This window comes from Mustela erminea, chromosome 20 (genome assembly GCF_009829155.1).
Source record: "Mustela erminea isolate mMusErm1 chromosome 20, mMusErm1.Pri, whole genome shotgun sequence".
NCBI classification, from domain to species: domain Eukaryota; kingdom Metazoa; phylum Chordata; class Mammalia; order Carnivora; family Mustelidae; genus Mustela; species Mustela erminea.
The window spans coordinates 9405190-9422107 of record NC_045633.1 but is presented as its reverse complement, the minus strand read 5'-3'; the positions used below and the strand labels follow the sequence as shown (position 1 = coordinate 9422107).

At 47.4% G+C, this 16918-nt stretch overlaps 1 protein-coding gene across 2 annotated transcripts in view; it reads left to right on the top strand.

Moving 5' to 3' along the window:
* VPS35L (VPS35 endosomal protein sorting factor like) overlaps positions 1-16918 on the top strand; it is a 116525-nt gene that overhangs the window by 25491 nt on the left and 74116 nt on the right. For both annotated transcript variants that reach the window (XR_004281861.1, XM_032328016.1), the window contains exons 8-11: positions 3074-3158; positions 9664-9723; positions 15970-16066; positions 16780-16827. Coding sequence is in view for 1 of the 2 variants with exons in the window: in XM_032328016.1 (XP_032183907.1) it covers positions 3074-3158; positions 9664-9723; positions 15970-16066; positions 16780-16827 (290 nt within the window). In the remaining variant the exon portion in view is untranslated. The remainder of the gene's footprint in view (positions 1-3073; positions 3159-9663; positions 9724-15969; positions 16067-16779; positions 16828-16918) is intronic.

Sequence of the window (16918 nt, the reverse complement as noted above, 5' to 3'; positions counted from 1 at the left end):
TTTTGGCTACTTAAATAATATATATTATTCCCCGCAATATACATATACACATATATTAATATATTGAATTCACGGAACTGACTCGTGTCCTTGCAGAATGTTGCTAATTGGAAACAAATGGAAAACACCCTTTTAGTATTTTTCCAGCCGTGCTGACCAGTTCCATGGCAAGTGTTTCAGGCAGAGTACGTTCAGGAAGTGCCTGCCACCGTGCTTCTCCGCCTCGGCTGGACATCAGAATCCCTTGGGAGCTTTAAAAATGTCCTGTATCTGAGCTGTACCCCAGGCAAGCTTGATCAGAATCTCTGGGAGTGGGACCTAGGTGCTGTTATTTTCCAAAGTTCCCCAGATGCTTTCAGAGCTGAGAACACATGGGCTGTGGGATGCTTAGTCCATTCAGAGTATGCCTCAGCCAGTGTGTCCTGGGTTCCCGTGCAGCTGTCACCTGCAGCCCTTTCCAGAAATACAGCAGTAGGTTTGGCATGGAGCCAGGGAAACTTTTTTTTTTTTTTTTAATGTGGACTTGACATCCATTGTGGAGCCGAGCACAGGGCTTGAACTCACAGCCCTGAGATCCAGAGTCGGACACTTGACCGACTGAGCCACCCAGGTGCCCCGAGCATCTGTAATTTTAACATGCACCGTAAGCAGCCTGATTTTTATTTAGGAAACAACACCAAAGCTTTAAAAACCTTGCATCTTCAGGGCGCCTGGGTGGCTCAGTTGATTAAGTGACTGCCTTCCACTCGGGTCATGAACCCGGGGTCCTGGGATCGAGTCTCGGAGCCTGCTTCTCCCTCTCCTTCTGCCCCTCCTCCTGCTTGTACTCTTCCTCTCTCTCTCTCTCTCTCTGTGTGTCAAATAAATAAATAAAATTAAAAAAAAAAACAAACTTGCATCTTCAAAGTAGTGGTTTAAAGGGAAACTTCAATTTAGGGCATGATTAGGACCTTAACCATCGATTTAAAAAATTCTGCTTCCTGTTCTCTTGTGTAAAATGTATGTTCTGTGATACCAGCTTGGGAGAAGAATCAGCACACAGATGTTGGGAAGCCCCAGCTGTGTTTAATTTGAAACCTTCTGTTTGATTTCTGTCTTCTCACCTCACCACCAGGCAGGAACCCCTCTCTGAGGGACTCGGGGTAGGAACTCACGAGACGTCACATCCCTAGGAACCAAGGGCTGTGTATTGTAAACAGTCTCTAGGATTCAGAGTTGTTTGCTTTTTCCAAGCCCTGCAATCTCATGGGGCAGTTGTTTAAGTTGGAGCTCACATAAAGGGCATATGAAGAACACAGAGCAAGGCATTCGGAAATGGATTTCTACGAGTGTCCAAATGCCACATTCGGTGTCAGTACCATTGTTTTAACAGCTTATGTCTTTCCTCTGCCGCCCCCACCCTGCCGTAACATTTGGGCTGTAAGAGGATGTTTCACAAATCAGAAAAGTTGTTTGCTTTAGGCTGTAATACTAAGGAGAAACTCCGTGAATTTAACGATTTAGAAATTGGGTCACCATTGCAAACGGAAAACCCGTATCAGCCTCCCTCTTGATGTGATGGGCATTATTTCCATTCTCTGCATGCTGGAAACGCGTATACCGGAGTCTTTTCTAAATGTTCAGGTGTCTTTTGTTTTTAAGTGACATCTTTGTATCTAAAGGTCAAACACTGAAATGATAAAATATGGCAAGTTATTTAGTTCCTTGCGCTGACTTTTGTGTTCATAAAGACTTCAGGGCATTAAGTTTTGTTCTCCAAAGAAGAAACAGGATTTTTGTTTCTGGTTATAACAGCTCACTTAGGGGCACCTGGGTAGCTCAGTGGGTTAAAGCCTCTGCCTTCGGCTCAGGTCACGATCCCAGGGTCGTGAGATCGAGCCCCACATCGGGCGCTGTGCTCAGCAGGGAGCCTGTTTCCCTTCCTCTCTCTCTGCCTGCCTCTCTGCCTTCTCATGATCTCTCTCTCTCTCTCTCTGTTAAATAAATAAATAAAATCTTAAAAAAAAAAAATCCGAAAAATCGGAACATGTCGCTGGCCCCTTGGCGTGAGTGATACAAGCATAGGGATTGAGCGATTCCCTGCGAAGCCAGGATGTTCCCAGTGTTGTGTATCATAGTTGGAGAGAAACATGAGCTCTTTGAAGCTTTTCGTGTTTCAGTTTAGAGGGAAATTTGGAAGTGAGGATAAATAGTAGATACTATCAGAATAAAACATACAGCAAAGGGAATATAGTCATTGCTATTGTGATGTTCTTTTACAGTGACAGATGGTGGGCATAGCATAATGTAGAGTTGCCTAATGCTTTGTTGTACACCTGAAACTAATATTGTGTGTCCACTACACTTCAATTAAAAAAAACAGATGCTCGTTTAAGAAACCCTGGAGATATATGTATGAGTCCGTTCTTTCTTTCTTTCTTTCTTTCTTTTTTTAAAAGATTTTGTTTATTTATTTGACAGAGAGAGATCACAAGTAGGCAGAGAGGCAGGCACAGAGAGAGGGGGAAGCAGGCTCCCCGTCGAGCAGAGAGCCCGATGTGGGGCTCGATCCCAGGACCCTGGGATCATGACCAGAGCCGAAGGCAGAGGCTTTAACCCACTGAGCCACCCAGGTACCCCTGTATGGGTCATTTAATAGAAAAGAATGTTGAACAGCCAAGATCATCCTGAGATAAACCAGAGGAAGCCTTGCTGAGAAAGCACTTGGAAATAAGTCGGGGTCATCTCTGAGAACACTGGTGGGTGAGGTGTCCTTGACCTCTCCTGGTGACTTTGCCAACCCTCATTCGGTGTATAAGCAAAGATCCTTCTGGATAAGGTTCTTCAGTCCTGTGACTTTCTAAGAGGGAGGTGGTGGAGTCTTTATAAGAAGCTCTGTAGTCCGTAGTCTGGCCCCCGTTCTTGTCAAGGGGACAGTGGTTTTGCATCTGATTACATCTCCAGTGTCTGGCATGGGACTTGGCACATGGCAAGCACCTGCGCACGTTTATAGAAATTACTTTTCCAGGCCTGGAGCATTGCGGCCAAGTCAGACACGACAGAGTGAATTTCCTTTTCTCTTCTCTTTTTTCAGTGTTCAAAGCTTCTTTCGGATACGAGCGTTATTCAGTTCTACCCAAGCAAATTTGTCCTCATCACCGACATACTCGATACATTTGGTAAGTACTAGTCCTGTTCACCTTCCAATCTAGGAAGGAGGTTTCTTTGTTTGTTGGCTGGTTTGTTTTGCCAGCAGCTGGGTGGTAGCATTGCTGTAATTTCTAGGGGTGTAAGCAGTTGGGGACGCCCCGTCCCGTCCCCGCTCATTGACAAGGAGGCTCTTTTTGAGAGAATCTTAAATGACGTCTTCTCTGACTTTCTGAGAGGCCAGTGAAGTCAGCGAGTGAAGTGGGGGGGGGGGGGGCACTTCCGGTCTAAACCCACTCCCATCCATTGACCTGTCATCATGCCTGGAACTCTCTTTGTCAGAACCAAATTTGGCTTCTCTTCCCGGCACCCCCAGTGAGTTTCTGTCCCCAGGAATGGCAGCACCGGGTGTGCCCTGTGCCCACGCTGGCGATCTGAGGGTCTACTCCCCTGCGCCCCACGTCCAGTCCATTGCTGGGTTCTTCAGTCTCCTGGGTCTCCCACCCCTTTGTCCGTTTTTATCTGTCTTCACTGAACACCTTAGTCCAAGTCACAGTCCTCTCCTGCCTGGACTGACTACAATAGCTCTCGTGAGGCTTCCTGTCCCATCATGGCCGCCCCTTGTCGCATGTTCCCCATCCTCAGGAAGAATGATCTAGACTGATGAGAAGAACCTGGGGTCCCTTTGGAGACACAGGAGGACTTTGTGCTCCTTGATGATCGTCTGTGGCCAGAGCATCAAGCCAGGCAGCCCTCTGAATTGTATATGATGTTCAGGGGCGAGGTTCTCCCCAAGAGCTAGCAGACAGAATCGCCTTCTGAGGGCCAAACATCTAGCAGATCAGAACAGAGACATTTGCTTTCTTGCCAAGGAGGGACCAGTGGACTCCCACCCCATCTCGCCTGGAGCCATAGAAAGATCTAATGTGGCAGAAAACAAAGTGTCAAGCAGAGACCCCCCACTTACTTCACAGGAGACCGGTGACTACGTATACTAGCTAGAACAAATGATATAAAGAAGTCTAACGCCTGCTAGTCTTGGGGAAAGGGAGTATTTATTGACTTAGGTTGAAAAGTCCAGGAGTAGTTTCTGGATTGAGGAACTCAGTGTGTTAGCTTTTTCTAGTACATGCCCCTGGGTTCGCTTCATTCTCAAACTCTCAAAGACGTCCTCTGCTTGCATCTGTTCTCCTGTTAGTAGTCCCAGGACAAGGGAAGAGCAGCTCTCTTCCAGGCGTTCAACCCAAAGTCCCCGAGTTCCATCTCCCTGGCTTGGTTGGATCACAGTCAGTTTCGAGTCCTTCTTGCTCTCTGGGGAATGCGTGTGCAGATAATCCAGACCTGGGTCACCCCAAAGAAGAAAAGTGATGCTGTGGCCAGAAAAAAAGTGGGTGGGAGCTAACTGGACCCCAAGAACAGATGGCCTGACTGAGCGACGGCCCGCCAGGGACAGGTGGCCCAGGCGCTCTGCTGAGTACCAAGGCTGTATCAGCCAGAGGAGACAACAGTCCTCCCCCGTGCAGGGCTTCTGTTCTGATAAGAGGGGATTTGCAAAACAAATGAGTAAACCCAATTGTATATTCGGGGATGACCAGCGCTCTGGAGGGGGAAAATTACAAAACAGGAGGGTCAGGGGAATTGAGGGAAGGTGGGGTGGGAAGGCTGTAGTTGGAGACAGGATGGTTTCGGGAGCCCCTGTTGGGACGTGGCTATTTGAGCACGTAGGAGAGGAGACGTGAGCCACGTGCTCTCCGGGGGAGGGAGGGTGCAGCCACGGGAGGCCGAGGGCAGTGGGTGCAAAGCCCCCCGGGGTGGGAGCGTGCCCAGCAGGTTTGAAGAGGCCAGGGTTGCGGTGTGGCTAGAGTGGGGTGTGCAGGAGCTGAGGAGGCTGGAGGTCCTGGCAGGCCTTGTGGGCCATTGGAAGTACTTGGACTTTGACCCTGAGCCTGTAAAGGAGCCCCGGGAGTGTTCAGGGGAGTAGGGATGTGATGGGATTGGAGTCGGACAGGCTGCTTCTTGAAGCTGTAGGGCGGAGGTGGGGCAGGGAGCCTGGTCAGGAGGCCATCGTAGGTAGTGCTTCCGGTGGGAGGCCAAGGAGATGGCAGAGACGGAGAGAATGAATGGATTTGCAGGGTGGCTGGGTGAGTTAGGCTCTCAGAATAGATACCCAGTCATACGCCCTTTGGGCCTTGACTTGTCCTCGTAATAGCTTGCCTTCCAGCAGCGAGGCCATCGGTCAGTGGTCCTGTCCGAGTCTCCTGACAGTTGTGTTTCTCGTGGTGGGTTAACACACCGGCTTTCTGGTTTCCCTCGCCTGCCTCCTGCACGTTTCTTCTGCACGAGTCAGCATCCTCAGTGAGACTAGCGCAGGGAACACCGATGGATCGCGTTCTACCCTCCAAGCCTGCCGGGATCTGGACATGAACCTTGTGAGAATTTGGGGCGGCCTTTCTGCCCGCCGCTGTTGGCGGCATCCCAGTCCCATGCCTGGGCAGGCTGGCATCCAGGGCAGATGCCTTCTCGCCTTCTCCCCAGAAATCAGCTGGGCTGAGAGTTGATCAAAGCAGGGATCCACGCTCAGCAAATAATGTCCTTGGGCCTGACTCTGTTCTGGGTGCGTTAGAGATAGTGCTGGTCTTCATCGCAACCTGTGAGGTGGGGTCTCGGGTGACCTCAGTTCACGGGTGAGGGGCCCGAGGCACAGAGAAATGAAGAAGCTGGCCCAGGGGAGTGAGTGGCAGAGCTGGGATTCAGGGTTTTCTCTGCCGTCAAAGACCTGCTTTGTTTTTTTGTACTTGGCTCACGGGGGAAATGCTCTCCATGAAGAAATCACAAATGCGTGTACGTTTGACCCCGGCAACTTCACCTCCGGGAATTCATCCTATTCGTGATACCAGAGCCCTGGAAGCAGCCCAGGAGGCCGTAACTAGGGGACCAGTTAAACAAATGGGGATCCGTCTGTACCCCGGAGCACAGGGAGAGTGCGGGTGTGCTCCGCGACCGACGACGGGGAGAGATCTCTAGGGTGTATACGTCGTCGCGTGAGAAAGTCAAGATGTGGAACAGCTGTAGGGTTTGTTCTGTTTTGTGTAAGAGAGGAGGAGAAATGAGAACCCTCGCTTGCACTCACTCTTATTTGCCTGAAGAAACACTTAGGAGGATATCCAAGAAATTCCAAAGAAGTGGGAGTCCTCCGAGGCTGTCGGCGGTGGGGGGGGGGGGGGGGGCGGGTAGGGAGGGCTTGGAGTGGGCAGGGATGGGTCAGAGAGAAACTTCGCTTAGTACCTTTTTTGGATTTTGAATCCGGGGATTGGTTTTCTTTTTTAAAACCAAACATTCCAGGGACGCCTGGGTGGCTCAGTTGGTTAAGCAGCTGCCTTCGGCTCAGGTCATGATCCCAGCGTCCTGGGATCGAGTCCCACATCGGGCTCCTTGCTCCGCAGGGAGCCTGCTTCTCCCTCTGCCTCTGCCTGCCACTCTGTCTGCCTGTGCTCGCTCTCACTCTCTCTCTCTCTCTGACAAATAAATAAATAAAATCTTTAAAAAAAAAAACAAAACAAAAAAAACCAAACATTCCAATGAGGCACCGGCTTTCCACGCCCTTCTCCGCCCTCCATGTCCAGACGGTGCTCTGGAGTCTCTCTGCTCACGTCCCATGCCCGCGCGTCCTGTTCCAGAGTTGTGAGCACCCGAGCCTCAGTTTCTTCCCCTGTAAAATGGGCATAATAGATCCTGCCTCTGGGGGCTTCCGGAGGGAATTAAGAGCATGCGTCAGAGACAGATAACGGTTTTCCTCTTCGGGAGTTGGCTGGCAGGATCCGTGTAAGCAACTTTGAACAGTGCCAGGTACAGAGTAAGGACTCAGAAAATTATCCACCTATCTTAGTGTTCTTGATTTATAAGATGGTGAGTCAGGACAGGAAACGAATCTAGGGTCAGGTATTATCTCTCAAGACTGTTGTCCACTAACCTAACAAGGGAAAAAAATATTCGCCAAACTCGTTTGGCCAAAGATGATTTTGTAGTGAGAGGCCCCTTCGCATAGGAAGGTACACTGTAAGCATTGTGGGTTAGAGGGATGGCAGGCTTTTGGAGGAGGAAGTAAAGGCGTTTTGTGCTCTTAAGTCCGGTCCACAGAGCGTATGCGGTGAGAGGTGACCTGCGTGGCCTGCTGCGTGATGGCCTGAGGTAAGATTCTGTGCAGTCCCAATGCTGTGTTCTGTGGTCCTCCTGGAGGAGGCCCGTCATGGCTCCAGGTGGGCGCTCGTGGGCCCAGGTAAGGAAAGCACTTCCTGCCAGGCCTAAGAAGGCGGGTGGCTTTGAGAACTGGGGTTTATTTCCTGAAGCCTCCTGGGAGCTCGGCAGTCGAACTGTTGGTGTAGAGCAGGGCTTTTCATCCTTGGCTGCACACTTCGGGGGGCTTTAAAAACCCTCCCAGTGGTCAAGCCGCACCCCAGATATTTTCTTTTTCTTTTTTTTTTTTTTTTTTAAAGATTTTATTTATTTATTTGACAAACAGAGATCATAGTAGGCAGGGGCGGGGGGGATGCAGGCTCCCAGCTGAGCAGGGAGCCCAATGTGGGGCTCAATCCCAGGACCCTGAGATCATGACCTGAGCCGAAGGCAGAGACTCAACCCTCTGAGCCACCCAGGTGCCCCCCCAGATATTTTCTATCAGAACTTCTGGGGACAGACACAGGCACCAGCCTATTTTCAGGAGCCCCGGGTGCTTCGAATGTTTCGCTGACGTTGGGGACCCCTGGGTTACAGGAAGTGAGAGGCTTGTCACTTTCTAGAGATTCCCACACCCGAGGCAAGTTTTAGCTCGGAGACCCGTGGTGCTTGTCTGAATCCATGGTTCTCAGCTTGAGTGTATACAGGAATTCCCTAGCGAGGTTATCCAAAATTCATATTCCTAGTCCCCACCCTCTGAAATACTGGTTGTCGCTAGCTCTGAGGTGGGCCCCAGGAATGTGCCTTTCCAACAAGCGTCTTTATGTGACAGTAATGTAAGTAGTGCACGCTGGGAGAGGCTTCGAGACAGCTCCTCTGCGCTTGGATGGCTTCCTGCCCTTTGTCCTAGCCTTGTGTTGTTTTGTGGTGAACTCATTTGACTTCACATTCTTAGAGCTTCCTTTTTCTTTTCCCGTGCGAGGACAGGCTGTGTGATTCTTAGCTTCCTTGAATGATGGCGTTACGGGGAGGGGGGGGAACGGACCAACAACACAAGAGCTCAGGGCAATACTTTGGATACTAAAGGTGATTTGAAAGGCTCCAGGAAGGGAATAGAACTATAATTCTTATCCCTTCGATGTTGACAGTACTTTCTAAAATAATAGACAAAATAAAACTTTTAGTGCTAGACTAAGGGGTGGCTTATGGGCCAAGTCTGCCCTGCCCACTTGTTTTTGTAAATAAAGTTTTATTATTGTTACTGGAACATAACCAGCCACATCCATTTGTTGATACATGGCCTGTGATTGCTTTCCAGCTACAATAGCAGATTTGAGTAGTTACAGCAGTGACCTATGACCCACATCACCTAAAATATGTTTGTTTATGCATCTAGCAAGTACTCAGCGTCCACGACATGCCAGGCCCTGGTCTTAGTACTGAGAATATATCCGTGGACAGAACAGACACACATTTCTACCCTTGTAGCTTCAACTACCCTTCAGCTACCCTTGCTAGTTGAATCTCAAATTTCGATGCTTCTGGGCACCAGGCAGATCACATAAACGACAAACTGGGTGTTACAGATGCCATTTAAGGGGTCAGCTACTAATTTGTTGTAGCTCATTTTTTTTTTCCTTAAAGAGACTTTTTTTTTTTTTTAAAGATTTTATTTATTTTTTGAGAGCAAGCACATGCGGGGGAAACAGCAGGGAGAGGGAGAAGCAGGCTTCATGCTAGTGAGGAGCCTGATGCTGGACTCGATCCCAGGATCCTGGGATCATGACCTGAGCCGAAAGCAACCGCTTAATCAACTGAGCCACCCGTGTGCCGCTGTCATAGCTCATTTTTATCTTGTAGGGATATGGGCCATTTTTGGCACATCATTTGTGAAGAAGCAACAAATCCGGTTTTTCACACGAATGAAAGTTTTTTACCTGTTGACAACTAATTTAAAAAAAAAAAAAAAAGTGTTAAAGCGCTTTGTGGGCCAAACAAAATGGATCCGTGGCTGGGTTCACCCCCAAGCTGCCTACCTACAGCCACTGGCTTAGAAGTAGAACGTGGACTGTTCGCTATTTAGTAAATGGAGGTGTCTGGGGTCCCCTTGACCTTAAGTGTCCCTCTCTAAGGGGAGAAGGATGACTTGCCTGCCTCATGGAAAGTGTTGTTTAAGTCCCCTCATTTTATTAAAAACAGAAACAAAAGAAATGGGGCTTACAATTTTGACCACTAGGTGGCAGCAAACGATAACAAGTTAAAGAGCTCTGGGACCAGCCCCCTCTGTCCCTAATTAACAAACGTTTATTTAGTGTTCGCTCCTGAGGAGGGGGATGCTAACACCATCTGTCCTTTTCTCCCCAGGAAAGCTCGTGTATGAGCGCATCTTCTCCATGTGTGTGGATAACCACAGCGTCTTACCAGGTAATGTCAGAGCTGTTCTACGGATTTTGTTCTACCCTGGAGTTGTGATTAGAACGTTTCTATCAAGTCAGGATTTACGGAGACTCAGTAGATTTATTTTGTTTTTGGTGTGTTAGAAGTAGAAGAAACAACTTGGCAGATTTTTGATCATCTCAGTTTTCTTAAAAAAAAAAAAAAAAAAAAAAACCATGAGAAGGTTTTCAAATGGCCAGGCTAAGAATTTGGGCAAGTAATTTGAATCCATGAAAATGAAAAGGTACAACTAGATTCAGCTGATTTTTTTTTTTTTTATGATTTTATTTATTTGTGAGAGAGAGAGCTCGCGCGTACAAGTGGGCAGTGTGGCAGGCAGAGGCAGAGAGAGAAGCAGACTCCCTGCCAAGCAAGGAGCCCGATGCGGGACTTGATCCCAGGACTCTGGGATCATGACCAGAGCCGAAGGCAGCGGCTTAATGGACTGAGCCACCCAGGCGTCCCTCAGCTGATCTTTTATACCTTTTATACTTAAATTCCTCCACTGCTTGACATTTTTTCCTTGCATATCTCTCCTGAGAAGCAAATTGCAGAAACCAACTTTATACATACTAAAGAATGATGGCAAAGAAATCAATAACAGATACTTTGCATTTACAGTCTGAGCTTAAGTGATAGGAGCATTAAATTTATTGCCAATCCATTTTAAAATCTCAGGGGGTTATAATGGGACAGCTTGATTATGAATCCCTGTTGTCACATAAATGATGACGATGTCTCTGGCTATGTGGGACTCTCAGCAGTAGCTTCTCTTACCTCTCGTCCCTCCTTTCAAGTTCCCAGAGCTGCTGTGAGGAAACATTGTCATCCACACAAGTTGGAACAACGAGCTTGCCCCCACTGCTTCTGCTCTCAGCCAGACACCGTAACCCATAATTGACCTGTTCACTTACTCATTAACTCTTTTGCCCATCTCTGTATCTGTTATTTTTAAAATGATTGAATACAACTATTTCTCAAAAAGAGACACGACCCCACAGACCTTTGGGGCTGAAAGAGTCATCTGGCGTCAGAGGAGCAAACCCATGGGGGAAGAGCCAAGGACATGCCCGCGGCCCTGTCGCCAGCTTGTGGGAGCCTTGCGCTTAGGGGAGCTCTGTGCCGTCCAACATGGCGGCCTGGTCACGTGGGGCACGTGAGCTCTGGCCAGTCCAAACGGAGGGTGTGATGTGTGTATAAAAACACTCTGAATTTCAGAGACTTAAAAGACCATGAAGTATCTCACCAATTTTTAAAAATCGATCGCATGTTGAAATGACATTTTGGATGAGTTGGGTTAAATGAAGCATTTTATGAAGATTTCACTTATTTTATCTCTTTGAACATGGCTCATGCAATATTTCTGTTGGTTGGTGCTACTCCAGAGACTCCCCTCCACCACATCACATCTGTGATGTTCTAACAGCTCCTCCCACGTCCTAAGGCATCTCAAGATCCGGAGGCAGTGAGCCTGGAGAGGGAGGCAGGGGCCACCTTGAGTGCAGAAGCCTTCTCTGTCAACTTCAAGGATTTGGGAAATCTAGGTGCACCTATTTATGTATTTATTTATTTATTAACAATTTTTGAAAAAAAAAAAAGATTTTATTTATTTATTTGTCAGAGAGAGCGAGCGAGCGAGCACACAAGCAGGCAGAGTGGCAGGCAGAGGCAGAGAGAGAAGGAGCCTCCCTGCTGAGCAAGGAGCCTGATGCAGGACCTGAACCCGGGGTTCTGGGATCATGATCAGAGCCAAAGGCTTAACCGACTGAGCCATCCAGGCACCCCTAGGTACACCTGTTTAATTTAAGCTTGCCAACTTGTGTGCCATAAAGTAAGCATATGCTCGCCTATAAGCAGAATTAAACCCAAATAGGTGTTTTTTTGTGGCTACAACAGTATTGGTTTTTATTTTTATCTTTTATTTATTTATATTTTTTTAAAGATTTTATTTATCCATTTGTCAGAGAGGGAGAGCACAAGCAGGGGGAGGGGCAGAGGGAGAAGCAGTCTCCCCACTGAGCAAGGAGCCCAATGTGGGACTCGATCCCAGGACCCTGGGATCATGACCTGAGCTGGAGGCAGATGCTTAACTGACTGAGCCACTCAGGCATCCCAACAGTATTGTTGTTTAAAGATTTTATTTTTAAGTCCTCTCTACATCCAATATGGGTCTAGAACTCCTAACCCTAATCAGTTCAAGAGTCACATGCTCCACTGAGTGAGCCGGCCAGGTGCCCCTCCAACAGCATTTCCCACCCCCCAAAATAATTATTTATTTAAGAGAGTGGGGCACAGGAAGAGGAAGAAGGGAAGAGAGAGAGAGAGAGAGAGAGAGAGAATCCCAAGCAGACTCCCTACTGAGCTGGGAGCCTGACGTGGGGCTTGATCTCATGACCCTGAGACCCAGACCTGAGCTGAAATCAGGAGTCAGTTGCCCAACCAACTGAGCCACCCAGGTGCCCCTCCAACAGCATTTTAGAAAATGCTTTTTAATACACAATCTACTACTTCCTGTTGTTGTGCACCAAACCACATAAGAATATTTGTTACCTGTCTAATCCCCAGGGGCCTTCGAGTTTCCATCTCCTGCAATAACTTTCCTTCCTCCTAATTTTCACTAAATATACAAACAATATTTTAGAGCCAACTAAGGAAAAATTACTAACAGCCTCCTACTTAAACTATGAAAGTTCAACATAAAAGACTATTTTCATATCCATTTCCAGTCCTTGTCTAAAGTTATTAATTAGCACTTTTCTCACAGAAACTCTTCCTTCCCCAATACCTTTTTTTTTTTTTTACCTTGAGCGATGCAAACTGGGCTTTTGTTTTTCTTGAAAATAGTTTCCTAATTTTTTTTTTTTTCCAGTGAAAGTCTACGTCTGCACGTAGTGTTTTCTGGTTCCAAGAACCTGAGGGGGAAAAGGGCCAGTTTCTCTCAGAAATGTCAGAGATTTACGGGGATGTCTCTTAATAATTATGAAGAAAGCTTTCAAAATCCACTGTGTGGAATTCTGCCTGAAGAGGTTCTGTACAGAGGGGAATCTGGTGGCGTGTGTGCTCATTCTTTCCAGTTGAATCAAGTTCTGACTGCTGAATTTAATTTTTGAGCCCTTCACCTTCAGGAATTTGAACTGAAGCGTGTAGACCTATTTGATGAGTTTAGAAGGATACAGGTGCCCTTTGGGGTGGTGAACAGAACGTACTACTGTATGTGGTAGCTTTTCCCTACCATCTCTTAATCCAGCATATGTGTGCAGAGACGATCCACTCTAAGCAATCAAGTAATTTCATTTCCATCTGAGGAGAGGGAACTTGGGTTTGTCGTGTCGTGGCTGTTGTCACCTGTGGGCATTCCGGCCTTCAGTTTCTCCCCGTGGCTGGTGGAGGCTGACCTGGCCTCTGAGGCGAGACCGAGAGGACTTCCCTATATGCACTGTTATGTAAAGAGACCTCTCGCTCTTAGGGTGGAGACTTGGCAGAGGAAAGAGAACTCGACTCGCTGGTCTCCTCCCTCCTCCTAAAATATCCACGGAAGTTCAGGGTTGAAAAAAGAAGCACCATAAAAGAAAAATAAGGGGGATTAGGAGGAAGAGTCTTTGCTTTTTGGTACATTGACGTCTCTGAATTAATTTCCACCTTCTGAATTCATTCTCCATGTAGGCAGTCCATGTGCTAGAGTATAAGTCATGTCCTGTGAGGCCATTCCTCTGCCCAGAGCCCTTCGTTTCTGTTGCGCCTAGAAAAACTCTCCAACTACTTACCAAGGCTGCAGCCCTGTATGACTTGGCGCGTGGTACCTGCTTCTCTCCTTCTTGCTTGCCCCTTCGGCTTGCTTTTTTCTTCTTTGACCCCATCCAGAGTTCCTGTCTACCTCAGGACCTTTGCACTCGATGTTTCCTGGAACACATTTCCTCCACATGTAAACATGGCTGTCTCCGTGTTGTAATTCAGGGCTTAGCTCAAATGCTGCCTACTGGGGCCACCCTGTCTAATGAAACTGCACCCCCAAAGTCACTGTCAAGTCTAATACTTAGTGGTATGTCTTTCATAGTATGGGCTGTTACTGGATACTACCTCATTTGTTTGCTTGCTTGCTTGCTTATACTTTCCAAGGTTCATTATGTTGTTCCGTCCTGGAATATAAGCTTCGTGAGCACAGGGGCTGTCTTGTGTATTGTTATCTCTTGAGAGCCTAGAATACTACTTTTAGTTGGTTCTTTAAACATTTGTGTTGAGCAAATGAAGCACAGGAATGTAAGATTTATTTTGCTACAGGATTTTAACTAATTTCTATTTTTTGAGTGAGCGCTATGCCCAACGTGGGGGCTTCAGCTCACGACCCCAAGGTGAAGAGCTGGGTGATCGAGTGACCGAGCCAGCCGGGCACCCCACTTTGCTACAAGATTTTAAAGTCCTGCCTAATATCGTTTTCTCTTTAATGATCTCCTGAGCTGGAGGGAAAGCCATGTGCACATTTTTGTACAGCTTGCAGGCGATGTGGACGCCCAGGACAGCTTGCTTTTCTGTGTCCCCAGGGTCTCTCGCGTCCAGCTGCGGGTTTCAGTGGACAAGGCTCCTGTCGGGGCTGGTGGGTTATAGCTTACAGTGATGCCAGCTCTCTTCTGAGTCTCCATTCCTTCATCTGTAAAGTGAAGGGTTTTTTTGTTTATTTGTTTTTTAAAGATATTATTTATTTATTTGGCAGACAGAGGTCACAAGTAGGCAGAAAGGCAGGCGGGGGATGGGGGAAGCAGGCTCCCAGCTGAGCAGAGAGCCTGATGTGGGGCTCGATTCCAGAACCCTGGGATCATGACCTGAGCCAAAGGCAGAGGCTTAACCCACTGAGTCACCCAGGCGCCCCAAAGCAAGAGGTTTTATTAGATGATCTTAGAGACTTATTTTTGCTTTTAGGTTTCAGGTCCCATGATCCCGTCATATGAAGGGAAATTAATCCCACCCGTTTTCCACAAAGCACGATTGACAAATGAATTTAAGAATAACCCTTATCTTTTCCTGTCTGGATCTCTTGGAACTTGGAAAAAAAAAAAAAAAGAAAAAGAAAAAGCAGTTCCTTTTAAGTGGGCGGGTTTAGGGCAGGAAACCCTTTGGAACTGGCAGGTGAGTAGTTCTTGAATGAATGAAGCCTTCTGTAACATCCAAAAATAAATCCTTGAGATTGCACTTCCATATTATCTGCAGTTGTGATTAGTGACTGTTCTCTGCTAGGAGGTACCTGGAGGTTTATCTTCTTGCTGATTCCATCAGAATTTCGATCACTTTAATCATGTGCCACCAAGTTGCAGAAAGCAGAATTAGGGACGCAAGATGACTGTGCGCAACAGTGAGGAGGGCAGCAAGCTAGAATTCATCGGTTGTCTCCTAAAGTGATTAACGTCTCCCCCTTTGATTGAGTTTTTTTGTTTTTTTTTTTTTAATTTTAAGTAAACTATGCCATACCTCGCTGTGGGGATGGCCGCATGCCCAGCAGAAAAGGGACAGGTCCGTTAATGAAGAGGAAGAGAACAGATATTGGGGGAAACTAGCAGTTTTGCCACTAGATGACTCACGTGTTGGCAGGAGGATCAAGCTGGTGGCCGGACTGATCGTTTTCCACCGCAGGGCTTTGATTTTCCTGGCGCAGGTGATATTTAGAGTACAAGCTCGGATCACATGTCAGGTGACACTTGCAGGTTTCCGAAGCATCTGGAATTCCCAGCCATATGGTCCTAGTTCTGCTGGGTGTACCAAGAATCTTGGGGTTGTGTGAGAGGCTGTGGGGCTGGACTGCCTGGGTTGAATCTCAGCTCTGACTTTTGCTTGCTGTGTGCCCTAGCCATCTCTGTGCCTTGGTCTCTGCATCTGTCACAGTAAAGTAAAGCTCAGGTCCTGATCTCAGGGTCCTGGGATGGAGCCCTGCGCTGGTCTGCCCAGTCAGCCGGGACTCTGCTTCTCCCTCTCCGTTTCCCTCTGCCCTTCCCTGCACACCCCACCCCCCATCCGTGCTCCCTCTTTCTTTAATAAATAAGTAAAATCTTAAAAAGAAAAAAAGTAGGTACTGTGGAGGGATGTTGTGGACATGAGGTGAATTACCTGTTTCCTAATAATATTTGGAAGGAAAGATCTCAAAGAACTGGGGAGGCCACCCCTTCTTGTCCACTGAAATGTTCTCCTGTCTCAGGGCCCGGAGCAGCTGTACCCCAGTCCCTGATGGATACTGTTTTTGCGTTTCAGATCACTTCTCTCCAGAGAATGTCAATGACACGGCCAAAGAAACATGCTTAAATTGGTTTTTCAAGATTGCTTCCATCAGGGAACTCATTCCAAGATTGTATCCTTTTTTTGGTCTTTGTCTGATGATTTTAAAGATAGGCTGAAAGAGTTGCACCATTAATAGAAGCCATGTGATGGGATGCCCTGAAATTGCTGTTAAAAATTTGGTCCCGTTACGGTTGCTAGCCTGGGAATCCAGGGCCAGCCACACTGTCGGAGCCTTTGGACTGCACTCTCCCCAAATAGTGTTCTGTTTTCTTGCTTTGAATATGATGCCATGTACCAGACTTTTGTTTCCCAGAGGAACATTCCCACATTAATTCTCTCAATTAAAATGCTTCATCTTTATGTGTTTTCTCTGGTTCTCGAAACTTGAAAGGAACAGGGTCAGGCTTCTCTGCACAGATGCCAGTTCTGGAGAACAGAGAGTTTGACTTACACACAAGTGAATCTTGGTTATCTAAAGTTCGTTCTTTCCCCCATAAAGCCTCGAGGGGAGATGCTCAAAATGCAGTTTAAACTGTAGCATGCAACCGTGAATCAGCATGTAATTTTTTCCCCCAAAAATGTATTTTCAGTAAGTATGAAGCCTTGAGAACCAGCTATGGAAACCATGAGCTGTTAGCTAACGCAGTTCTCTGGGCTGCTGAGAGCCGTCGTGGGCCCACCATCCTGAAGTCATGCTAAGTCCTGCTTATGAGTGGTCTAGCCTTTTTGCCGCAGGGAACAGGCCGTCTGGAAAACGTCTTCCTTAACAGGATATTTTTGTAGTTACGTGGAAGCATCCATCCTGAAGTGTAACAAGTTCCTCTCCAAGACGTAAGGCTCCTCTTCAGTGTCTAGAACTGTAACATTTCCAGGGAATCTCCCCCCCACACACACTAGTGACAGGTGATAGCGACTGTCACTC